The sequence below is a fragment of the Haliotis rubra genome, unplaced genomic scaffold (genome assembly GCF_003918875.1).
Source record: "Haliotis rubra isolate DU_JTF1 unplaced genomic scaffold, ASM391887v1 Scf2111, whole genome shotgun sequence".
NCBI lineage: Eukaryota > Metazoa > Mollusca > Gastropoda > Lepetellida > Haliotidae > Haliotis > Haliotis rubra.
The window spans coordinates 20,167-47,409 of NW_025766128.1; the positions used below are offsets into that span (position 1 = coordinate 20,167).

Below are 27,243 nucleotides of genomic sequence, written 5' to 3' on the forward strand. Positions count from 1 at the left end.
CAAAGGTTAAGAAAGAGCTAAATGTTGAAACATGGTGGTGCCAACATAAGGCCAACTAAATCACTACGTTGGGCCAAGTAGGGGCCGTGGTTTTAGTACAAAAGTCAAGAAAGAGCTAAATGTTGAAACACGGTGGTGCCAACATAAGGCCAACTAAATCAGTACGTTGGGCCAAGTAGGGTGCCATGGTTTTAGTACAAAGGTCAAGAAAGAGTGTGACTTTCCATTCATTGGCCCAACAATGAGCCAACACGATGGGCCAACTTGGACCCGAAGAGCATATCCAAGTGGGCCCAACGTCAGTTTAACAACCATGGGCCAACCAAACCGGTGATTATGAGCCAACTAGTATGGGCCAACATATCAATGCTGTCAGGGACACATTGTACCCATGTGAGGAATCGAACCCGGTCTTTGGCGTGATGAGCGAACGCTTTAACCACTAGGCTACCCCACCGCCCCTTTGAAGTGGAGCGAAAAAGCTATTAATTGCTGAGATATAACATGGTTATAAAGATATTTCAGAATATATTTCTTTGAGGATACAAAAAGCCAATGTGGTAAATCAGGCGTCCTTATCAAGGTCATGTGAACTAACGATGGGTGCGGCAGAACACTACTATTTCAAAGAGTTCACCATATTTACCGCTAACTTACCATCTGTGTTTTCCAAATCCCGTTATCATAAACAAGTTTAATCTGTAATTTACGTGTGCACCAATCCAGCTGGTCCCAGAGATAGACGCTGCCCAGTTTGTGACCTACGTTTTCTGACAATCCCACCTGAATCAATCAACCCAAGCCAGTTTGTAAACTCTTTACGCAGATGAGTAATTGGCTTACTAAACGTTTTTTCCACATAGCTTCTTTTGTATATTTTAACAACATAATTTACTCTAAGGAACCTTTCATCATCTATTGCTGGTGTGTGTGTATGGTGATTTTACGGTGGGTGCCACAATTTTGTTCTGGGGAGGTTGGGGGGTGGTCATCAACTTTGTACACATAAACTTGGGGAGGGGGTGCCTAGTGAGTGAGTCTAGTTTTACGCAGCACTCCTGCTATATGGCGGCGGTCTGTACATAAACTAGTCTGGACCAGACAATCCAGTGATCAACAGCATGAGTATCGATCTACGCAATTGGGATGCGATGACATGTGTCAATCAAGTCAGCGAGTGTGACCACCCGATCCCGTTAGTCTAACATGGATCTTCACGGATCGTGTCATGGCGAACAGATGGAAGGAGTGAGTATAGTTTTACGCCGTTTTAAAGCAATTTTCGAACAATATCACGAGAGGGACACCAGAAATGGGCTTCACACATTGTACCCGTCTGGGGAATCGAACCCGGGTCTTCGGCTTGACGAGCGAAATCTTTTAAAGCTGGAATATTGCTGAGTGCTGAGTAAAACTAAACTCACTCACTCACTCTTCACGACACGTCGTTATGTCGTAGAAATACTGTTAAGGGGCGTAGAAATACTGTTAGTTGAGTTGAGTTTTACGCCGCACTCAGCAATATTCCAGCTATATGACGGAGAAATACTGTTAAGGAAATAATACTATAACAGAAAATATATAGGTTGTTGAAGCATCTTTATTCATAAAACTGACATCTATTTACCAACGGACGTCAGGGTACCGTGGGCCGTATTGTAAAGCTGAAATAATAAGGATGATATTCGTTTAGAATTGACGTGTACAACATACAAATTGTTGCACCTAATGTCGGTAAAACCTAGTCTCACAAATGACAGATATTAGGGTTGGGTATTGCAGAGAATTTTCATATTGCAATATATTGCGATGCGAAAGCATGTATTGCGATATGTATTGCAATATATTGCGTGAAGTATTTTTACACACAAAACTACTTATAATCGAGGTAATGCTTGATCTATAGAGCAAATACACAGCAAAATCACTATGCTTGATTAAGCTTTAATAACAACTTTTATTCATGATTAAAAATAAAAATGTGAATAATATTTGGCACAAATGAAAAAAGGAAATATCCGAAGATTTCCGAATGTTACGAAGTTTTCCTAATGCAAGTCAAAATACCGGTTTTCGATCAGCGTATCGCAATAGGTATCGTTTTCATGTCTGATTATTGCCCAGCCCTAATGGATATGAACTGGGATACCCATGTGAGCAGTCCTGATAATGTAGAAAGAACCAGTACAGTTTTACTCGGACTTCTGCATTATATCATCAATGTCACTGCGTTGGAAACGTCATGGAATCCGGGCTCACTTGCACAAAGGGATCTTAGTGCTACAATGATTGTAACTCCCATTCTCCAGCATAGGCTTAAGATAGTCGCTGCGCTAAGATCGCTTTGGGCAAGTGGGCCCAGGGCGGTAGGGTAGCCAAGTGGTTAACGCGTTCGCTCGTCCGTCGAAGACCCAGGTTCGATTCCCCCACATGGATAAAATGTGTGAAGCCCATATCAGGTGTCCCCGCCGTGACATTGCTGGAATATTGCTAAAGGCGGCGTAAAGCAATGCTCCTCCCTCCCTACCTCACTCACTCACAGGGATAACCCTTGTACGAAAATGTACCAACATAAAATGTATGTATTTTTTAACATGTTGTGCTACAACAGCTTGCGAATAAGACAATAATAATAATAATCATATAAACATGAATACATACTTCTCCATGGCGCTTGATAAACTCTTCCTCCGTGACCGTGCCATCGCCTGCAACAATAATGTTAAGAGGTGAGGTGAGGTGAGGTGAGGTGAGGTGAGGTGAGGTGAAATTGGGTTTAACGTCGTGCTTGAGAATATTTCGCTCATATGACGACGTGCATGCGTGTGTATGTGTATGTGCGGCTGCTTGTACTAGCCCAGACTGAAGCTGGTTTTATAGTGCTAGCCCACTGAGATACCATGCCGCAGTGAAGCATGAATACCCCACTCAGACACATTATACTGACTCCGAGCCGACCAGTCCTTGTTGTACCCATTAATGCCGAGCGCCAGGCAGGGACCAACGTCTTTGGTATGACGCGGTCGGGGATCGAACCCGCGACCTTCCGCTCTCCGGGCGGACGCTCTAACCACTACACCACGGAGGCGGTCAATAATGTTAAGAAGAATGTGGACACAAGTGGGTGGCTTCCCTATCTACATAATGTACAGTATTTGCCAGAAACCAGTAGAGATGTATCGAAGCAAATCTTTTTTTTTCTTGGAAGGTATAATAGGGCATTTTTTTTTATGTGTTTTACGTTGCCACCAAATTCTGAACATTTGTAGGTCGGTCGGGGATAAAATGAATAAAGACAAAATTATCTGAATTATTTTCTTGATTGTCATTTATTGTTATTCTTATAACAATTTCTGGGGCGGTGGGGTAGCCTAGTGGTTAAAGCGTTGGCTCGTCACGCCAAAGACCCGGGTTTCGAATCCCCACATGGGTACAATGTGTGAAGCCCATTTCTGGTGTTCCCTCGCCGTGATGTTGCTGGAATATTGCTAAAAGCGGCGTAAAACCTAACTCAGTCAGTCAGTTTAACAATTTTTCGCGTTCTTTGGACTTATGGCAGCAACTCATTAAACAGATAAAATGCCGCAAAATGCCCATAATAGCTCATTTGAAATATCTGCTTGTGAATATTCTCTGATGAAATTTGTGATCATAAGTTTTATTTGCGTCCACTTTGTGCGGGACTTGTGAACATTATTTCATATTGAAGACAAGGGCCTCTTCAAATCAGAATTTTCCGAATTGACGCACCTTTTAATAAAATCACCTATACAACATGGACACACAACTTTTTCATCACTGACTTGGGTGCATGAAGTTTCATTAAACAAAATAAATTGTCCCAGAAAATGCATAAAACAGATTGTTGAAAAAACATACTGCTACAAAAATTCATGGCTGCAAGATGTTTCTATTTAGGCTCGTAGATTTAAAAAGATATCTTTAACTGAATTTGTATCTAGTCAAGTTTGTGGTGCAGGTGTACATGACGCAATATATTCTTGTACAACATATTCTATACATCCCAAAGAAAATTAAATTTACTTCTGAGTGGTACATGCAAAACATATGCTATATTATGTTATAACATAGTCGTTCAGGGAGAGGCTTGTCAGCTGAGGACCCGGGTTCGATTCCCTACATGGGTACAATGTGTGAAGTCCATTGCTGGTGTCCCCGACCGTGATATTGCTGGAATATTGCTAATATCACTCACTCGTTCAGCGCAAAGCCGAGATGACCCGGTATATGTGGTTTAAGACATACCATTGACGTCGAATTTGCTAAGAACGGCAGGCAATTCTGGTCTGTGAATAACGCCGTCTTTGTTGGGGTCGAGAAGGGTGAAGAAGGCAGTTGCTCCTTTCCCCGAGGTTCCAGTTGACTTCAGGTTTTCAGCCAAGGACACCTGGCCGTCCTCTGGAATGTCAGAGTGTACACTCATTCTCAATAACGGGGTGCAAATGCTTCCGCCGCCATGTCAACGTAATTAGCAAATATTATTATCAGTATGGTTGGATAATGCTACCAACCTGCCCAAATTATATCTTGTATAAACGGTAACCCCAAATAATAACCCCCAAAGATTATTTGTTACAGCTAAGGTAATAGGTCAATTTGAAATGTTCGTTACAGTAGCAAAACCTTACTTTGCAGTTTAACTTAACGCAGTTTGGTATACAAATACCTGGATATACATCACCCAAATTACTTCCCATGTACCACTTGCTTGACAACGACATTAGAAGCTATGTCGAATCGTCGCCTATATAGAATAAAGAAGTTGTATATCCATAAAAATAGTCCTCATTCTGGATATAAGTACATTAGGACATTGATATTGGTCAAAAGTTTCATTTTCTGCAAATTGTTAAATCCAATCCATTCTTTTTAGATAAATGAAGTTGGTCTAATGCCATGTCGCCAGTTTTGAGGAAATTGTCAACTTGACATGTACATGTGTGTAGAACAAAACATAATCTGACCCATTCACTTTGAATGAATTCAATTAATTTTACATTAATGGTACTTGTCATTATTTGGTGCTTAGGATATCCCTCTGCGTAACATATATCAATACAAAGAAAATATTTCATGGGTAGAAATAAGAGTGAAATGTCCGTTACTACCACCAAATTAGGGAATTGTGCTCTTTTTCACATAGTTAAAGTTACATTTAGAACACGAAGTATGCCAGTTGGGAAAGGAAAAATATATTCAAAGCTTGTGTGTGGATAATGGTAACTTACTGCTTGATTTGCCCGAGAATATAATCTCCGTTACAGAAGTGTTCGTTACCAGGGTATTCGACACTACATAGCTTTTGAAGTGCTGATACAATTTTTCTTAAATATCACGTGACTCCTATCCCATCTGGGAAGTCAAAGGGGATGTATACAATCACCAAAGACTTACAATTGAGAGTCGTCTGAAATAGGAAGGAACGATGTAACGAACATTTCATTTCTAAATAAAATATTGACACCATCAGTTACTGTTTAGTTATAAGTCACGTTTTTGATAAGACAGACTTAAGTTAAGAAAGTTAAGATTTATGAAGATAATGTCGATTTTTAGTTTGCAAAATACGTAAATAGCTCCCAAACATGCATATTAAATCTTTACATAATTGTTTTCAGTTTTCAATATCTTGATATCTGCCCAGTTTAAGTCTATCTGAGGACAAGACAGTGTTTCTGAAGACATGGCGTTGTTAAAAGCAGCCCAGTATGTTACCATGGCAAAATAAATGATTTTACTTAAATATAGCTTGGATTAATCTTCCAATGATTTTCAGAGAGAGAGGCAATGTCGTAAGTAACGAAGTCACGATTCCGGACCTACTTTTAGATAGACCTATGTACAGTCAACAGTTTAGAAACTGTGACCGCCCGAACGTCTCTGGGCTCATGTCTAACTCAACGAGTAACAGCGCCACAATAAAAATACCCCCAAAACTATTGAGTGTTATCCCCTTTTTTATTCAACGAGTGTGGTGACGAGTACTCTTGTTTAGGTGTACCGCCCATACAAAATCTATGATAAAAGGCACCGGTTCTTTTCCAAGAGCTCCAACCTGCGGCTGTGGACAATCATCGGAAATAACTACGTTTACTTTCCCATTTGTTTCTACGTACTGTTCAGATCGTTCTGGTCGAAGAGGGCCTGGAATTCGGGGAGGTCAAGAATCTTGTTCTTGTTAGTGTCGATAGTCTGTTCGAAGATATCGGTAAAGTTTCTGCAAATGATAAAACCTTCTATATTGTCAACCTCATACAATAAATTCTTTAATATGAGGGCACCACAGGTTACCTAGTCGTCTAAGGACAGAGAGAGTTATCTAGCTGTTTTGTAAACTCCATACCCATGGTCGTACGATACAGCAACTTGCTCGCTGCCTCACACTTTTATATACACTCTTCAAAAAGAAACGCAAAATGAATTTCAAGAATGATACTTACAATTTTGTGCACATATGTAAACTCAACCATTTTTTAGGGTTGCACATTGTTTCTGGAATGTTTCAGAAGATCATGCTTGATGAAACGCAACCAAAATGATTTTGAACGGTTTTATCAATCAGGATTGTCATGATGTGCGTGGATGTCATGCTGCACGAATATCAGGCACAATGCTTGTTTCTCACGTGCAAAGCATGAGTACAGCATGTGACTATAAAAGACTCAAATGAATCTCACAATTTCATCCACGATCTTTGCAATTACACGAAAATGGGACGTCTCAACGCTGCCGATCGAAATCAGGCAATTGGACGATTGCAAGCTGGCGAATCAAAGAGTGAGGTGGCAAGGATCTTCAACGTTCATCCCAGCACAATAACTCGATTGTGGGATCGATTTCGTCAAACAAATTCGACAAATGACCGTCCAAGATCAGGAAGACCTAGAGTCACCACACCTGCCCAAGATCGGTACATCCGGGTAACCCACCTACCTGACCTCCACCGTTCCGCCCGGAACACAGCACAAGAACAGTTTGGAGCCTGAAGAGTGTCCGATCAGACAATCAGGAACCGTCTCCGAGAAGTAGGAATACGTGCCAAACGTCCAAAAGTTGCCCCCTCCTTGACACGACTACATCGACGTCGACGAGTGAGATGGTGTAACACGGTGCTGCCATGGAACCTGGCAAACTGGAGGCGCATATGGTTTAGCGATGAATCCCGTTATCTCCTCAGGCGACGTGATGGTAGAGACCGTGTCTACAGACGACGTCATGAACGTTTTGCTCCTAACTGCATCAGACAGGTGGACAGATTCGGTGGAGAGAGTGTTATGGTGTGGGGAGCGATCTCATACACCCGCAGATCGGAACTTGTGCTTGTCCAATGCATCGACCAGATTCTCCGTCCGCACGTCCTTCACTTTGTTGACCGTCAACGGCAGCTCTTCCAACAGGACAACGCCAGGCCCCACACAGCACGTGCCACCGTGGACTACCTGGCCAATAACAACATCAATACCCTCCCCTGGCCCTCCAGATCCCCGGATCTAAACCCAATCGAACACCTTTGGGATCAGATCGATAGACGGGTACGTCGACGTCGTATTCCACCACAGAATCTTCAACAGTTGTTCCACATGCTGCAGGAGGAATGGAGAAGGATTCCACAACAAAACATCCAACGACTGATTCGATCTGTACCCAGGAGGTGTCGGGCAGTGGTAGCAGCTTGAGGTGGTCATACGAGGTACTGACTTCAACTAATGACTCTGATGACTGTTATTCTCATGAAATATGGACAAGATAGCAATGCATTGCTCCACAAAATTTCATTCATGTATCTTTGTTTTCCGCTGATCTACACGTCCTTGAATAACACCAAATTTTAATTGATATTTGGGTTTTGCGTTTTTTTTTTTGAAGAGTGTATAACTGATAAGACGGATACGTATAATACACATATCAATTACCTCAGAATACCTACAAGCAATGTACCTACAATAGAACTGATCTAACTGATACTAATAATACACACATCTATCATCAGGAAATGATACTGCAAAGCGGCATATATTTCCTGTTATTCTAGCAATATATTTCGAAAATAGAAATTAACGTCACATTTAAGAGATTTTACGTTCGCCTTAATCTATAAATACCCTTCTCCCGCACACAGACCGACGAACGCCAAGCAGATGAGAAGAAACATTGATGTTTCTGTGAAAAACAAGGAGATTACCGATCCAAAGTATATCAACCTTGTCAATTGTATAAACTCACTATGCAGCTATGTATCTATTCTCCTTGTTTCAACTCTTTGTATCACATGCTTGATAACAGTGTTAGGACATACACCGAAACGTCGCACTCATTGCAGTAAAGAACTTGGTTTTGCTTCGTATTCAAAGTTGATAGCTAAAATATAGAATATTACAGTACTTGACATTCTGGAGGCCTAGGATTTTGTAAAAGATAGCTGTTCCCGAAAATGTTTGAAAACAATTTATTCCCAGGTGAATAAGATAAAATAACATACGAATTCGTTCATTCATGCATGCCAGATATATACCACAATAATAGAGGGTTGAAGCAACTTCTTACCTTTTGAATAACGGTTTCACAAATGAAACAAGGCACAATGAATCAGAGCTTTTAAACATATATCTGGTCACGAGACTGTCCTTATCAGATTGCAAGTGATCATTTCCCAAAGATAACGGCCACTTTGCAACAAGGTGCAAAAGTTGGTTCACCATGTGCAAAACATTTCCATATTTCGTATCATATTCAAATTTCTATCACGACACGAAGGAACAGTATTTCCCAAATGTATTAACGCTGGGGAAAGAACGTTTAATAACAATAATACGAAATGTTGGGGGTACAAGGATCAACTTCTTGTACAAAAAAATGGTTTTGGAAGAGGCTAAAACATATCGCCGCAACCTCTCCATGTGCTGGATTGACTACCAAAAGGCATACGACTCTGTCCCTCATGAATGGATTTTGAAGTCTCTTTATTGTATTGACCTACCTGTGCGACTACTTGATTTACTCAAGTCTTTAATGAGTTGCGGGTCGACTCAACTTGAGATGTACTTTTAAGGGCAGGTGCACACTTCGGGATCTATTCCAATCAGAACGGATATATTCCAGGGCACTCCTTCAGTCCTTTGCTCAATAAAGAGGAGGGTAACCATCCCGTACCTCCTCAGCACAGATCCCAAAGCCCGCTTACTCATCTCCTTAACATGGATGACATCAAGCTCCTTGCCAAAGGAGATACCAATTTGAATGCGCAGGTTTTCTTTGTCGAGTCCTTTTCTAATAATATTGGCAGGGCATTTGGACTCGACAAATGTAATACTCTCCATTTAAAACGTGGCTAGGTAATTAATGATGGATCTGTCAAGTTACAAGGAGGAAGGTGTTATTGAGCATCCTGTGGAAGACCAAGCCTACACCTATCTTAGGATGCAAGTTCGAGACAAGCTCCAGAATGCATAGATTCAATACAAACTTCGGGCCAAGTATAAAACTCGCTTTAAAAATCTGGAGCTCAGAGCTAAATGCTTGACTCACCAACACTGCAGCCTTCTGAACTATCCAGACTATCCAGAGTATAAGAAGGGCTGTGTTCCCGGTTGAGAGAAAGTGGTGTGTTTTAAAGATGGCTTGGTCAAAGATATTATTTGTCGGATATGGGCCTTCCCCTGGGGGCAAAGCCCAGTACGATTGGTTTCATTATCAGAGGAAGGCTGACTGGCCTGCGGCGTTGAAGATGATTTGCCCTTGTCTGTTGGTTACCAAGTAGTTACCAAGCTTCGGGGGCCCAGTCCAAACTGGGTAATGTACGTTTAGTTCAGGGAATACAATTCACATATCTAAGCCTACCACGGAGAGGCGTACATCATCAAAGCCTATACAGTGTACTCTGTCAATACCGGCATCACTCGGGACCAAATAAAAATGCCGGTTTTGACAGAGTGCCGGTTTAGGCGGGTCAACTCACATCTTGCACGTTTTGCCGGCCGAGACATTTTGGCGATACTGACAATTACACTATTGACATTATACGATTTTACCTTAAATACATGTACCCTCGAAGCAACTAAACTCTTGCTGGTTTTTACAGTCAAACTGCCGATGTAAGTGACATGTACCACTCACTAATTAACAAGACACTGATTGACACTTCCCGTTCCTGAATAATCTCGGGAGTCAACACCCTCGAATCAACAACATGTAAACACTTGCTTGTTTTTACAGTCAAACTGCCCAATGGATGTATTAATTACTCTATGTAAGTGGTACGTACCACTCACTGATTAACAAGATACTGATTAACACTTCCCGTTTCTGTGTGATCTCGGGAGTCACAGCGAATTGTGATGTTACATCATTTGGACCTAATTACATCAAAGGGTTACGCCGTCTTTCATGTGCCGGTTTTTACAGATTCGTTTTCATAACAACTTGTTCGTTGGGACTGAAAAACAATGCCGATATCCTGAATAGACAGATGCCGATGTTTACAGATGTTTCTAAATGATAATTACGTGCATTTCTGCCGGGACTGAAACTTTGTGCCGATGTAGACAGAGTGCCGGTGTTTACAGAGGCCGGTATTGCCAGAGTCCACTGTATAGGCAGACATAAGTATCTAATGTGCTAAACTCCACTCAATAGTTAAATGCTCATTGCACTAACAATCTGGTTATCCCGGGTAACCCTAGCTGCCTATGAGGCGTTAGAAGGTTGATAGTCACTTGACTTATCCCACGGGTACCCATTTTCTACTGGGTACTGGCACCCGTGAAGAGCCACCTCCTCGTGGTGGGTGCTGGACCGTTTGTCGACACGGGGGTATATTTGGTCCACCAACCCGTTTGCCGTGGGCTGTGCCCTGTGTCGGTGGAGGACGGGGAGTGGTGGTTGAGAGCACTGGGGCATGCCAACACACCACTTCGCCCCTTACTTCACCTAGACGGGTGGTAGAACTGGCCCGGTTCTATCAATCGGCTGGTCACGCCGTGCCCTGTGCATGGAAACATTCCAATTTATATCAATGTACATTTATATAATGTTGATATTGAATGTTGTATTTCACAATTATATTATTATATCTATTTGCCTAGAGTCCTATGCCAGAAAGCGGTGGCTCATGGGCCAATCTGGTGATAATGGCCTCCAAATGATGAATGTCTCAAACTTCTTGTCACGGGCCGAACCAGTCTGACATTGGGTTGGCAGATAAATGCGGCCATTTGTGTTGCTTTCTCTAGAGCATAACACCCTGTATCCCTGGTGTCAGCATCTTGGATATCCGATGCATATTGACACTGTCCTTGTTGACACTCCATGGTGGGTGGGGAGCAGGGTTGCTGAAGCATATTTTTTCCATTATGACCACACAACTGAAAAAAGAGACGAATCGACAATGTTGATGAATCGTTGAGAACTGTTCCCTCAAATGCTGATTCCTGGGCTCGTTTCCTGGTGATAGAGGCTACTGATTTCCTTCCGATCAAACTAAATCCTTTCGCTATTTCCAAGGCTGTTTCTGGAATTTGTGGGGACGTTATAAACGTCACCCGTCTCCGTAGTGGTTCACTTTTGGTGGATTGTGCACGGAGGCAGCAATCTCTCAATGTTTTATCGATTAAAACATTTGCAAATGTTGAGGTTGCTGTGTCTGTGCAAATTACTTTAAATTCCTGTCGTGGAAGCATTCGCGACAGAGCTCGTCGTCTGTCTGACATGTCCGAGGAGGACATTGCTGCAGAACTAGGGTGTGACAGCAGTCAAACGTTTCACGTTCAAGAAAGAACGTAACATTGTGCAAACAAATACTTATCTCTTAACGTTTGCACGTGCCTCATTGCCGCAGTCTATAAAAGCAGGGTATTTTAATATCAGAGTGGACGTGTATGTCCCCAGTCCACTCCGGTGTTATAAATGCCAAAAATTTGGTAATGGGTCAAAGTCTTGTCGTGGCTCTGTGATTTGTCATCGCTGTGGCGAGAGCCACGACAGCACAGAGTGTGACAAGATTTTTAAGTGTGCTAACTCCCATGGCCCACATGTTGCCTCATCAAAATCATGCCCTGTGTGGCAAAAGGAGTAAAAAGTCATGAGATTAAAATGTGAGGAAACATCTCTTACGTTGAGGCCAAGAAACTTTTTGTAAGTGAGGTTGGTACTCCAGTGACATACTCAGCTGCAGTAACTCGTTCTGTAGCAACGTCCTCTGCTGCTTGTCAAACTGACTTGACTTGGGTCAGGTCAGTAAAACCCGTTTCTGCCGCTCCACAAAAGTCCCCAGCTACTGAACCTGCGTCCCATGTCACACAAACTATTTCTGCTTCGCAGACTGCGAGTCAGTCTGAGATACAGTCCAAAACAGTTAACAAACAGCCAGCCTCAGCCAGTTCTTCAAAACCAAAAGGTAAAAAATTAAACAGAAAAGAGACACATTCCGTCCCTTTACCTTCCGAGCTCCCTTTGGAGAACCCCTTTGGACCTCTCGACATGGAGGTCACACTGTCCTCACAGGACAAGCGGAGGAATAGCCCATCTTCCCATTCACGAGTGAGATCTCCAATTGAGCCACCATCTATTATCTAATATAATTCAGTGGAATTGCAGAGGACTGAAGAATAACTTCAATGAAATACAATTACTCATTCAAGATCTTCAACCGTCAGCATTATGTCTTCAAGAGACATACCTTAAAAATACCCTGATACCTTTAATTTAAGACGGTTTAGTGATTATCATTCCTTCTCCCCTCCAGGCGATAAAAATACTGGAGGCACCTCTATTTACTCACCAGAGTATCATTCACAGTCCTGTTACTTTAAATACGGACCTTCAAACTGTTACTGTGCGTCTGACTCTGCACATTGCTCTGACATTGTGCAGCTTGTATATACCTCCCTCTTCAATTATTCAACAGATCTTCAAAATCTGTATGATCAACTTCCGAAGCCATGTCTCATCATGGGCGATTTTAACGGACTCAACCCGCTTTGGGAAGTGACCATACTAATAACTAAGGTAAAATCCTTGGGAATTCATTTCTGATAATAATTTATGTATTTTAAAAGACGATTCAGCCACCTATTTACATCAAGTTACGGGAACATATTCTTCCCTGGATCTGTCACTTGCCGATTCCAACTTATATAATGAATTTGAATGGATGGTTCATGATAACCTATGTGGGAGTGATCACTTCCTCACCATTCTCAAAACAATTAGCCCTGGTGATGATCCGCGTTCATCAAGAAGGAACTTCGCCAGGGCTGATTGATTATATGAGCTTTGTGTGCTGAACACTTAAACCAATGACGTATTTGCGAACAGCGAAGATCCTATACAATTGTTTTCTGATATCCTCAATGACATTGCTGATCAAACTATACCCAAGTCCTCTGCAATTCCACATATTCGTAAACCATGGTTTACAAATGACTTTAAACAGGCCAGAAAGAGTAGGAAGAAAGCTGAAAAGTATTTTCGCCGACATCCTACAGTCCACAATTTAGATAAAGTTAAAATTTTTAAATGCCAAGGCTCGACGCACTTTTAAACAGACTAAGCGTCAGTCTTGAAGGAAGTGTGTTTCCAAAATTAATTCCCCTACACCTATGTCAAAGGTGTGGAATATGATACAAAGAATTAAGGGCAAAGGTTCCAAATCTGCTGTTCACCATCTGAAGGATGGTGATAATTTAATAACTGATAAGTCTGATATTACCAATAAGATGGTGAAACTCTCGCCAAACATTCTTCTTCGTCAAATTACGTCCCAGAATTTCAACAATACCAGAAACAAGAGGATGGAAGAGAATAAATTTTAACTCAGACAATGGCGAAGACTATCATGAATTATTTTCATTACATGAGGCTACACACTGCCCTTGATCAAGTTCATGATACAGCAACAGGGCTGATAACATACACTATCAGCTCTTCAAGCATTTACCGGAATCATGTTTGGAAACACTTCTAAATATTTCTGATTCAATATGGACTTCAGGGGAATTTCCCAACTTCCTGGCGTAATGCTATTGTAGTCCCTATTCCAAAACCTGGACGGGATCATACTGATCCGTCTAATTACAGACCAATGTCTTTGACGAGTTGTGTCTGTAAAACCATGGAAAAGAATGGTGAATAATAGATTAACTTGGTATCTTGAAACCAATAACCTTATAACAAATATTCAATGTGGTTTCAGGAAAAATCGCAGTACCATTGATCATTTGGTACGTTTAGAATCCTTTGTTAAAAATGCAATAGTAACTAAACAACATGCAGTATCAATTTTCTTTGATCTTGAGAAAGCTTTTGATACGTCCTGGAAGCATAGCATTTTTGAAGGATTTACATGACTTTGGTTTGAGGGTCGTTTACCTCTATTCATATCACAGTTTTTAACAAACAGGCAATTTTCAAGTCGAGTGTTTATTTAGTATCAAGATCAACAGTTTATCCAAGGTTTTAAACGATTCAATTGATGGATCACTTTTTGTGGATGATTTTAATATTTCTTGTCGTGGTAAAAATATGCATACTATTGCACGGCATTTGCAGTTGTGTTTAAATAAAATAAATAAATGGTGTCTTGAAAACGGCTTTAAAATTTCCAAGTCCAGACTAATTGTCTACACTTTTGTAGAAAATATAAGCCGCATAAAGCCCTGAACTATCTTTAAATGGCACTCCCATCAAAGTTGATATGCACCTACACGAACGCTGAAGTGAGCTTTCCGCCATATTGGATAGGTGTTTACAAAATCATGTTTTCGCGAAGGCCGGTATTGAAGAATGCCTATTACATCACGCATTTTTCATATTCTGGCTGCGACAAATGCATCACTGAATTCAATATACCTTTTAGAATCATTATGCAACTGGTCTGTGTCACCAATACCAACTGTCTAGATAGGATGAGACGGAACATATTGGGTGTGATAACGAACCTTTGTGCTTGAAGAGACTGCGTTGTCTGAAATGTAAGCAGAATAATTTCGTTTTACATGCGTAGCGGCTTTTTCTGAAGGGGCTCAACATTCATCCGTCTATTCATTGCTTGCAATATTGCTCTGCTGGAATATGCATGAAAAGAGTATCGTAGCAAAGAAATAGTAAATTAAAAATAAAGTACAAATGCAAATGATTTGATGGTGCATCAGAAATTGTCGGATTTTCAGTGCTGGTGACGTTTAAAGACTGACGCAAAATCACGCAGAACGCGACAGCGGTAATGAATTATCTGGATTTCTGGCTTCTTCTCTTACTTACAGTTAAAACGATAAAAAATATAACAATACACAGATAGTCAGAATCATTCTGATTACTTACATCTCATATTTATGTACAAACGATCCCTGAATCAATGGAAGGGTCTAGCATAAATCCTGTGTACCCTTGTAAGAGCAAAGCCGCCATTTTGTAGAAATCGGTCAGCAGTAGTGATGTCATACGTCAACATTGTTCTACATACGTCAACATTGTTCTACATACATGTATTAGGCAATTTCTTTGGTGAAGGTTGGTTGAACAAGGTAAACACAATCGCCCAATCGCTTCCGATTACTGTCAGTATTATGGTGTATATTTTGCGTATAGTTCAGATACTTTTTTCATGAAACTGAGTTTAGTATCTACATTTAGCCTTGTTCAATATCATATCATGCATATAGGGTTTGCGGTGTTTTATTCTTTGAAAGTTTTTGATTGTTTGAATCATATTTGCATGGAAATTGACATATTTAGTGCAATACACCATATTCCTAAAGCACTTTGGTGTTAGAAAGATCAAACGTAGCCTGCTGCAACTACTTTAGTTCCTATGATGTACAATATTCAATTTATTTGGACTAATATTGCAATTTCATATGAACAAGTTAATGAACAGTGATTTAATTCAACCTTATATGTAAAACTGATAATATTAATGAAAATGATTTATATATGGTATGAAATGTATGCACACATATTTAAAGAATTGTCTTGTTCATTGCATAATTTGTGTCGTTTATAGACAAAGAATAATGTCATGCATATTGATCGGCCAGGTGCGCGTTTATTTGGAAACGTTTGATGATTCTCTATCATTTGTTTTCGATAAACATAATCAATTCATCTTCAAGTAAATGATATTGCGATGAACAGATATCAAACTCTAACTACATTTATAAGGAAAAATTATTGAAACTATATATGCCATCATAACTCACCATCTGAGGAATTTGTACAAATCTTACTTCCTTGATACTAATATATAATTCCATATATCAAAGCTAGCTTTTGCATCTTTCATTGCATACGTATGAAAGAAATAGCTACATAATCATAAACAAACAAATTTCTTATCCCAAACAAGAAATATTCGAGGTGTTGTGAAATATTATTTTATTTACGTTAAACAGATTGCCAAACGGGTGCGTGTTGACCTACAATAAGATACGCCAGTCAAATCGTCACAATTGTCGATACATTCGGGAACATGCCTATTTAAATGGAAAAATCGATCATTTTATGTTTTGTCTAAGAATGTTAAATTCTGACGTAGAAGCCGAGACCTTTATACACTTAATGGAAGTGGAGTGAGATATGCTCACTAATCAACATACCAATGTCGTCTTTTTCCGACGTCGCAAAATGCATAAAACGAGCAATGACGTCAACTAAAATGTTGTATTATTTTCAGCAATTTCATTACGACGAAGATGGCTATTCTTAATAACAATGTAAAATTAGTCAAAATTACATCTACACAAACAGGGAGAATATGGGAATCTAAGAACTAACATATATCGGATAGGGCCATCCAAATCGCTATTACGTGCTTTCACATGTAGCCGTTGTCATTTTCTCGTAAATTGTGAAACTACCAAAGCTGCATCCGCTCACATTGGGAACTTTGAATTGGAATAGTTTGGTTCACCATAAACATAAACCAACGAAAATATAGCGTCGTATCCACAACAAATGCTCTCAAGTGACCTGAGTTACATTGACCTAGTATTACGCATAACGAGTTATGCCCCTTATCATTATACGTGTATGACCTCTCTGTCGTCGTTTGACGTCATAGAAGAAAAATCCATTTTAGACACTTATTGCGAGTCATTTTCTAATGTTGAGCGTATAACGTTATGCACAAGCACATAAACCCAATTCATATACACTTATGTCGTTCAGATATCAGGCTGTATTTTCTTTCGCTCACACTTTCCGTAAAGATGCACATTGAAAATGTTGCAGCGCACAGTGCTTATCGGTGCGCGCACAAAAGCGGATAAATCTCTACTGTTTTTAACGCATAACAAACTTTGGACAACATTTAGCAGTGTCCATTTCTCAAACCGCCACGGTAATTGCACTCATCTTTATACCAACGGATAGGAAATTAAATGTCTACATTTCTGTATGTAATTTATAGCCGTACGTAGATCCAGGACCACGCGAGCGCAATTCTCGCACAACGTTCACTTTTCAAACCGTATGAAAATGTGCGCCTGAAAGAAAACTCGACATCATAAAGTTAAATGGCACTCCCATCAAAGTTGTAAAGGAGCTGCCAAGTTCTTGGGTCTAATTTTTCGACTCCCATTTAACTTTTTTGCCTCATATTAAATCCCTGAAGCCCAAAGCCCGAAGGCCCTTTGATTTGTTGAAAGTAGTTTCCAACTCAAAGTAGGGAGGGATCAAGCTACCACTCCTCCAAATATATCGATCATTGGTCCGCTCGAAACTCTGATTATGACTCCATAGTATATGGCGGAGCCTGCAAAAGCAACCTAAAACTACTTGATTCTGTCCATCACCAAGGCCTAAGACTTTGTCTTGGGTCCTTTAGAACCTCTCCTGTTGCAGTGTTCTACGTCGAGGCTGATGAGCCATCTCTTACCCAACGCCGTATAAAATTGTCCTTGCAGTATATAACAAAACATTATTCTAACGAGTCTAACTCCTGTATTTTACTCCCTTTATGAGGATTTGTACAACAAAAGCCTTCTCTTTGTTCAGCCTCTTGGTTTAAGAATTAAACCATTCATTTCTGCTGCCGGCATTGAGCTGGGAAAATATATCTCCTTCCTGGTCTTCTTTCTTCTCCTCCTGGCAACTGGATGAAGCCTGAAGTTGACCTAACTCTGGACAAAGTTTAAGAAATCTGGAAACTAATGGATTACAATATAAACAAGAATATAATCGATTAAAAAAATGGGTCCAAGGATGGTGGCGCGGTGGTAATGCCACTGTCATTGATTCTATAACAATATCTTCTCGACGACCAAAATAACAGCTCTATTTTCACAGCAGAAGCTAACGCCATACTAACAGCTCTTAAATATATTAATGAACACCGTAAATATAAACAATACATCATCTTTCTTTCAGATTCTCTTTCGTGTCTTCAGGCTTATTAAAATCTTTCTTGTAAACATCCACTTTTATTAGAAATTATTGAATTTATATAATGAGCTTGCTACTGGCCAATGCGACATCGCCTTTTGTTGGCTTTACCAAGCCACGTTGGCATTTCTGGGAACACAATGGTCGATTTGCTGCCGCTGCCAAGGCAGCACTCAACAAATCTATGACACCACTTCTATAGACCATTCTTAATGAGGCCTCATGAATATTCATATCTGTACCAAAACGAGGCTAAACGGGGCAAGGACACAATCGCATAATGGCGACAAAACTCAATGTATACTTCCTGGTTTCAAATTGCCCTTGAACGGTACATTACGAAGAACTGTCCAGTAGTTCAGGGAAATCGCAGAGAAAATGGGAAAGGGCTACACAAATGTTTCTGTAGCATATCCACGGATTGAAGGGTGAATAATTACTGTACATCACGACACATCACGATAAGTCATATGACCTAGATATCTAGGTAACGTTTACCATGTTGCGCAGCATTTATGAAGGGAAGCTACTCTAAAGTCACAATAGTGGATATATTACCAAGGGAAATCAATTACGTTTACTTTATCAACATATGAACAAAGTAAAAGACGTATTTCCTGACCTGGATTCAAATCATCCACTTCCACATGGGAGTAGTGTTGTTAATTCTTGAGCTAGATAATCGAGATTATAAGTAGGATCAAGATAGCTCTTCGAGTGGATCTGGTCCAGACAATTTTTTGTATTATTCATGTGATGAAATTCATTTGTTTGGTATTTTTTCTGTTTAAAATGTTTTGTCCTATCGACTCTGTTCTATAGATATAGGTATTTATTCACGCATTTATTTTCAGTTGTACAGGACTAGTGGTGATGGGGATGTGCGTAGCTGCATGTTACAATCGCAGAGGAAAACGAATCGCCACATCATCATGTGTAGAAACTATTTATTTCAATCAACATGAGTGGGACCAGAGACCATATCTATTATATGGTCTCTGGTGGGACACAATGTGCAAGACAAAACTGGATGATTTTTTTGAAGTTCTTTCTTGACTGATTTGGAGGTGAATAATTAATTTACCTAAATGGACAAGTGGTACCTGCATGGGGAATATTTGAACTAATTTTTCAATACTGTGTTACTATACCATAAAATTGATTTATTGTAGATCAGGTGTACTTATTTTGTACCACTGTAACTGAAGACAGTTTTAAAGGAGAACATATTATCAGATTAACATAACAGGATTCACACTACAGCAAACAATTAACCCAAATAAATAACGAACACCTGGAGTGCAGTTAATACAAATTTATTTTGAAATGGTGTCTTAAAAGTCCAATAACAATAAACACATTCACAATAGCTTCCAACTGTAATACTGATGAATAACAATAAAATTTTCAGATGATGCAAATTGAAAATATATTGGGTGCAATATTTATGTTGATAGAAGTATCCTTTTAGATTAGTCTGACATGAATGGCTAAAACAATTACAGCTGGATCAATGCATAATTCTATCATAGTTTTTCTCCCCTTACACATTATCATAATCTCTTACCTATGAATGATGGGGTTTTTTCTGATTCCCAACTAAGTCTTTTTTCAAACAGGATGAAAATCATTCTTTTTCATCAATTATTAATTAAACAGCAGCAAATGAGTTACATCTACAACTATGCCATTATGAAAGACCTTTCTATTTTCAGTTAAATCCATCAATGTGTATGTATTGCAGCTATCTCTTTTTCATCCATCATTTTACACAACACAAAAGCACCAAACAATTTCATTTACATTCATGTCTGTCAAATTGTGCTGTTTGGGCAAGGTACTTCCACAAAACCTGGGATAATATTCAACAAATGAAAAAGTTCCAGCTAATCCCGGTGCCAATAATGTTTGAAATGATGGAATACTGTAAAATGTTAAAATCAATTTTATCATCATACATGAATTTACAAACTCCAAACTTTTCAAGTTCAAGTTTTCTGTTCAATTCTTCTATTTTTGTCAACCTTTTCCTTGAGTTGCCTCCCCTGTTCATGTAATGTTTGATGGAGTTGTTCTATGTAGGACTGGGGTCAGTGGCTGCTGTATCACTCTGCTTCACTGTAATATAAGCATTGTAAAAACATCACTATTATCTCTTCGACCACACAAACAATAAATATATCTCTGGAATTACAAATATACATCAAGGAATAGTTGCTAACATCATTTCATATTTTAGACAGTATGGGCAATCAATATTTTTATATGTAAATAACACAGCATATAGGTCAAAGTTCAGTTGTATTAAATTCTTTAAAACCATGTCAGTTGGCAAAATTAACTTAATACGATCTGACATTCTTACTGTATCTGAGATGGTGACTGTGGTAGATTTCTTATGGGGAGGTTCTGAGCTGGTGACATGCTCTCTGACTCTTAATTAGCAGCATCTGAAATGGATATTTAAACACTAAATATATTTCAGTTGGTGTAATTAGATGGTCCAGTAATATGTCCTGTATCCCTGAAGTACTGGTCAGTATAGAGTAATTTTGAGAAGTAGATACATATTTAAGATTTTTTAACAGCATGTGTATGTCCTGCAGATATATGTACTTGAAATGTTACTTTGATTTGCAGCCAATCTAATTTCACTGATACAAAGAACATTTGCAAATAAAATTCCCCTGCCATCATGACAAGAGTGTCTGCACATGTCCATATGCTTAAATCTTTTTAATATATTGGACCGTTCATAATACTTATGACTAGGGGTGATGAAGATTTTAGGTGCGGTGTTTGTGGGGGTTGGGAGGCAGGGGAGGGGCCAATTGTGTACATATGAACTAGGTGGGGTGATCACTGATTTTGAAGATGACAATGTGTGTGGGGGTAGGTTGGGGGTGGGGGTGGGGTTTGAATGTCTCTGTGTGTGACATTCACATTGTACATGTGCCCCTCACATTAAAACCTTGCATAGTGAACAGTTTGTACATTACACGGCAGATCTAGACTATGCCATGTGCCGTAATTATTTTTGTACTTACTATGAATCATTTTCGAGGATCTCTCCGTATTTTCGTCAACCACTGCCTTCTTCTGATCTTATTCTTGGGAATATGGTGAAAAGATACCGTAAAATCCTTACGGGCATCACTCCAACGCAAAGGCACACAGCAGTAATCTCTCCTTTCCGAGGTCGCCATTTTCAAGTTTGGGTCAACCTATTTAAGCCTCGCTTTCGATTTGACCTCGAGGTCATGCATATTGGCTAAGAATGGTCTATTCCATACTCTGAATACAAAGCTGACATTACAACTTACATCCATGATCTGATGCAAAAGAAGTGGGACACCCTAGTAGGTATTAATAAATTACATGAAATAAAACCCTATATTGGTCACACCTACTTGGGTTGTCAGTCCAGATTTGAAGAGGTCATCATGCGACGATGTCGTATTGGCCACACAAGATATACTCATGAGTACCTATTGAAAGGTAAGGATCCTCCTTTTTGTATCCCTTGTGATGAAAGAATCACGGTGAAGCATTTCCTGCTTGACTGTGTTGAATATTCCATCACAAGGGATATCTATTTCAAATCTATTTTCAACTATGAAGGATCTTTTTTAATAATGTCAGTTCTCATTTAATTATTGCATTTTTTAAAGAATTAGATTTGTTAAATGATTTGTTTTCCATCAACAGTTAAAATTTGGAATAATATTCCCTTAGCTATGACAGATTGCGACATTTTAAATCTTATATCCACGTGAAAGAAAATTGTGCACCTAAATATTATTCATATGGAATAAGGAAGTTAAATGTTTTGCACACAAGATTAAGATGCACTTAATTATGATTCATTTAGAATAAATATATAAAATGACGCATCATGTCATCGTGGCCATGGATGTGAGAATGTTTTTCATTATTTCCTTGAATGTCCATTGTATACTAATCAAATTAAACTGTTACAATCTTTACAAAGTATTGTTATAATTAGAACATTGATTGGTATTAATCTTACATGGCAATGAAGGTCTCTCATTAATCTATGATAACACAATGCCATTTATCTATCTATATCTCTCAAACAAAACGTTTTCTCAGTTAACTTCAGTTGTACACATCCTATTATTGGGAGAGGGTTTTTCTAAGTTGGATAACTTGTGCCCAATCCTTTTCTTGAATGCATAAAATGTTTCAATCAATAAACTCAATCAGACCTCTCAGTGACAAACCTGTTTTTATATTCGATAATAATCAATAGCAAAAATAATTTTGAGAAGAGAAGACAGATTATCATTTTATTACAACAAAGTTCTAGTTACACACAATCAAACTTCTCAGTAACGAACCTGTTTCAGGCTCACCCTACTCTACTCACTGGACAGTGGACTGTTCCATTATACCTGTAGGTGTAACCTTAATTAACCTTCTAGTTCAGTGTCTGTCTATTGACTGTGTCAAATGGGTGTCTGTCAATTGGCAAATATGATTGTTTCTTCTGTAAATGATCCTTAGTCAACACTTCAATAATCAAAACCTCGACATCCGAGCTCCCCAGAATATCATAGTCAAGTACAAATTAAATTCAAGGGTTTAATTTATACCTTTGGTGGACGAATAGTTTTAAGTGCCACTTTGTGTTTACATTGGAAAGTCATGGTCATTCACAATATGCTGGGGCGGCGGGGTAGCCTAGTTGTATAAGCGTTCGCGCATCACGCCGAAGACCCGGGTTCGATTCCCCACATTGGTACAATGTATGAAGCCCATTACTGGTGTCCCCCGCCGTGATATTGCTGGAATATTGCGAAAAGCGGCGTAAAACCCAACTCACTCACTTACTCACTCACAATATGCTAGACTTGGATCTAAAATTCGCCAAGAAGCACACATTAAGATGCAAATTTCTCTCTGCTTGGGTCATGTTATATAAATAAATGTGTAAACGTCAGTCTTTACATTCAGTTGAATGTTTTACTATACCTATAATATTGATTCTATGAGTTTTCTCAAGTTTCTGTAGAACAACTAGCTGAGATTAAGAGACTTGAAACCAACAAAGCGTGGTGATACCCGAGGAAACGGAAAGTTTTCCCAAATTCTTCCTTTTGAGCAGACCCGTGAAGATCCAGGTTAGAATTTGTCTCCAGCAGTGTTCCAGGTATATGGCGGCTGTCTGTAAAAATCGGGTCTGGACCAGACAATCCAGTGATCAACAGCATGAGCATCGATCTACGCAACTGGGATACGATGACATGTGTCAACAAGAGCCTGACCACCCGATCCCGTAGAGTCGCCTCATACGACAAGCATGGGTTACTGATGCCAGGCAAGGCAATAGTAACAGAAAACGTACATGTTGTTGAAATATCTTTATTCATAAAACCGGCATCTATTTACCAATGGAAATCTGCATGGCGAGGACTTTATTGTAAAGCTGAAATAAAAGGTATATTCGTTAAGAATTGACATGTAAAACATACAAATTGTTACACTTATCGTCAGTTAAATCCGGTGACACAAATGGTAAATATGAACTGGAATACCAGTGGGAGCACTCCTGATAACGATGAAGTGAGCCAGTACAGTTTTACTCGGCTTTGCAACACTTCTGGTGTCCTCTGTTGTGATATATCTGGCACATTACTGGAAATAGCGTAAAACGTCACTCACTCACTCACTCACTCACTCACTCACTCATTCACTCACTCACTCACTCACTCACTCACTCCTCACTCACTCACTCACTCACTCACTCACTCACTCACTCACTCACTCACTCACTCACTCACTCACTCACTCACTCACTCACTCACTCACTCACTCACTCACTCACGGAAATGAACATAAATACATACATCACCATAATGCTTGATAAACTCTTCCTCCGAGACCTTGCCATTGCCTGCAAGAAGAATGTCAAGAAGAATCTGGACAGGAGTGGCTTGGCTTTCTTATCTATATATTGTTTTGCATTTGCCAGCTAGTGATGTGTCGAAGCATAGTGATGTGTTGGAAGGCGTAATACTTGCTAATGTCAGATATCTGCGCAGAAAATGTGCTTGTGACTATTCTCTGGTGAAATATGTGTCATCAGTTTTATTTACGTCCACTTTGCTCAAGGAGCCCACGCATATCACTGAACATTTTTCATATTGAAGGCGAGGACCTTTTCAAACTGAATTTTTCGAATTGACGCGCCCTTTAACAAAATCCACCACATCAACATGGGCGCACAACAACGTTTCCACATTGACACGACGTTTTCTTCAGTGACCCGAGTGCCGTGGTTTTATTTAACAAAATAGACTGTACCAGAAAATGCATGAACAAAAATGTCACTGATTGTTGAAAAAGCAAACTCCGCTACAAAACCTGGTTGCAAGTTTTCTTTTTAGGCTCGTAGTTTTAAATTAAAAAATATATTTTTGATGATGTAAGTGAAATTGTATCTAGTACATTTGGGGTACATGAAAAGGTTTACATGATGCAATATATCCTCACACAGCATATGGTATACACTCTAAAGAAATTCAAATTTATTTCTAAGTAATACACGTATACGATATACTATATTACGTTAAACCACAGTCGTACAGGGCAGGACGGTGGGGTAGCCCAGTGGTTTAAGCGTGCGCTCGTCACGCTGGAGACCCAGGTTTGATTCCCCACATGGGTACAATCTGTGAAGCGCATTCCTGGTGTCCCCGACCGTGATATTGCTGGGATATTGCTAATATCACTCACTCGTTCAGCGCAAAGCCGAGATGACCCGGTATATACGTCATTTTGTCTGACGACATGCCACGTGTGGTTTAAGACATACCATTGACGTCGAATTTGCTAAGAACGGCAGGCAATTCTGATTTGTGAATAACGCCGTCGTTGTTGGGGTCGAGGAGGGCGAAGAACGCAGCTGGTCCTTTCCCCACGCCTCCAGTTGCCTGCAAGTACTCCGCCACGGGCACCTGGTCGTCCTCTGGAAAGTTTGAGTGTAATGTCGAGAGTAATGAAGATTCAATTACAGACCTGCCTTAAGATAGACCTATGTACAGTCAACCGTTTAGAAATGGTTACCTCCCGAACCCCTCTGAGGTCATGTCTATCTCATCGAGTAACCGCGCCACAAAAAAGTACTAGAGAGTTACCCCACATTATTCAACGAGAAGGCTCACGGCATTCGTAACCACTCGTTGCCATTCCCGTACCCCTGAAAGTAGACTCGTAACCTCTCGTAGCCATTTTATCGAACGTGGCTCTATCTGAGCGCAAAAGCGCAGAGAAAGAAATAGTGTAGTCGCTGAACTATTTTCATGGGCATGTAACTCTAGTTTACTTGGAAAACAAACATCGCAACCACGCCAAGGAAATTACCTCAAAGGGTATGTTCAACATGCTTAAATGCTTTCCTGCTCCATAATGTTAATGTATCCTGGTTATATAAAATCAGGAAACCCAGGAGGTCTATGCAATGAGGTAGAATATACTTGAAGTGTCTGAGAGAAATATGCAAGCCGAAATGAAAATATTTCCGAAGACCTATTTTAACCCGATTTCGTCTTTACATACGCGCATTCTGATTGGTTGAGGGAATATTTCTCCCGAAATATGGCTACGAGAGGGGTACGAGTCTACTTTCAGGTTACGGAAAGGGACGAGTAGTTATGAAAATGGGTTCACGAATGATTGGAATAAAGGGGTAACTCTCAAGTATTCTTGTTGTGCGGCATGTACCGCCCATTCAAAATCTAAAAAGCACCATTTCTTTACCAAGAGCTTCAATCTACGGCAGTGGACATTCATCAGCAATAACTGACTACGTTTACTTCCCTATTTGTTACCCGTGAAGATCCGGGGTAGAATAGGTCTTCAGCAACCCATGCTTGCCATAAAAGGCGACTTTGCTTGTCGTAAGAGGCGACTAACGGGATCGGGTGGTCAGGCTCGCTGACTTGGTTGTTATGTCATCGGTTCCCAATTGCGCAGATCGATGCTCATGCTGTTGATCACTGGATTGTCTGGTCCAGACTCGATTATTTACAGACCGCCGCCATATAGCTTGGAATATTGCTGAGTGCGGCGTGTAAAACTAAATCACCACTCACTCCTCACCCTATTTGTTTCTACGTACTGTTCAGATCGTACTGGTCGAAGAGGGCTTGGAATTCGGAGAGGTCGGCAACCTTATTCTTGTTAGTGTCGACAGCTTGCTCGAAGGTTTTCGGCGTATTGGTCGTGAAAGTTTCTGCAAATGATGAAAATCTCCTATTGTCAACCTCAAACAATGAATACCTTTGATATGAGGGCACCACAGGTGACCTTAGTCGTCTACGACCAGAGAGAGTTATGCCCGTAGGTTGTCAAGATTCCGATGATGTGGGTTTGAATCCCATATTACACCTGATAATACCTGGTTCGTCACCTCCATGCCCATGCGGCAAACTGGGTCGAGACTTTATCACTCTATATAACTGATAAAACGGATACCTATATGTACGTGCCAGGTATCCGTTTTATCGGTGTAAGTGACAAAATCGACTTGTTTATACATGGTATAATGTTCAGCTCATCGAGTAACAATGATTCAACACCCACATCATCAATACAATTTTCTTCTGATTAAGTAGACGACTGGGCTCATATTGACCTAAAAATTCATTATTTGGTGTTTAACTCAAAGGCATTTACAATACATAGGCTGCCGTACAAGGCTGGAATTGCCGACCTCGAATAACCTCTTCGACTCGGTTGTCTGAGCTGGCTACGTAGAAACAACAAGAATGATGAGCAATTGAATTTTACGCCACGCTCCTTCCAACCTGGCGGCGATCTTAA

At 40.0% G+C, this 27,243-nt stretch overlaps 1 protein-coding gene across 3 annotated transcripts; it reads right to left on the reverse strand.

The window, feature by feature from the left end:
• Nucleotides 1–1,584: 1,584 nt before the first annotated feature.
• LOC124276703 (calmodulin-4-like) lies at nt 1,585–26,635 on the reverse strand. Of its 3 annotated transcripts, XM_046712350.1 has the most exons (6): nt 8,566–8,615; nt 8,124–8,181; nt 6,138–6,238; nt 4,267–4,419; nt 2,662–2,708; nt 1,585–1,664 (listed from the first exon to the last, which is right to left on the reverse strand). In XM_046712350.1, the coding sequence occupies exons 2-6, from the start codon at nt 8,171–8,173 to the stop codon at nt 1,620–1,622; spliced, it is 396 nt and encodes a 131-aa protein (XP_046568306.1). In that variant the 5' UTR covers nt 8,174–8,181; nt 8,566–8,615; the 3' UTR covers nt 1,585–1,619. The 3 variants fall into 3 exon arrangements, 1 of the variants encoding a protein (XP_046568306.1); XR_006898627.1 differs by lacking the exons at nt 4,267–4,419; nt 6,138–6,238; nt 8,124–8,181; nt 8,566–8,615 and adding exons at nt 25,235–25,387; nt 26,540–26,635; XR_006898626.1 differs by lacking the exons at nt 1,585–1,664; nt 2,662–2,708; nt 4,267–4,419; ... (1 more) ...; nt 8,124–8,181; nt 8,566–8,615 and adding exons at nt 23,769–23,845; nt 24,267–24,313; nt 25,235–25,387; nt 26,540–26,620.
• Nucleotides 26,636–27,243: the final 608 nt, after the last annotated feature.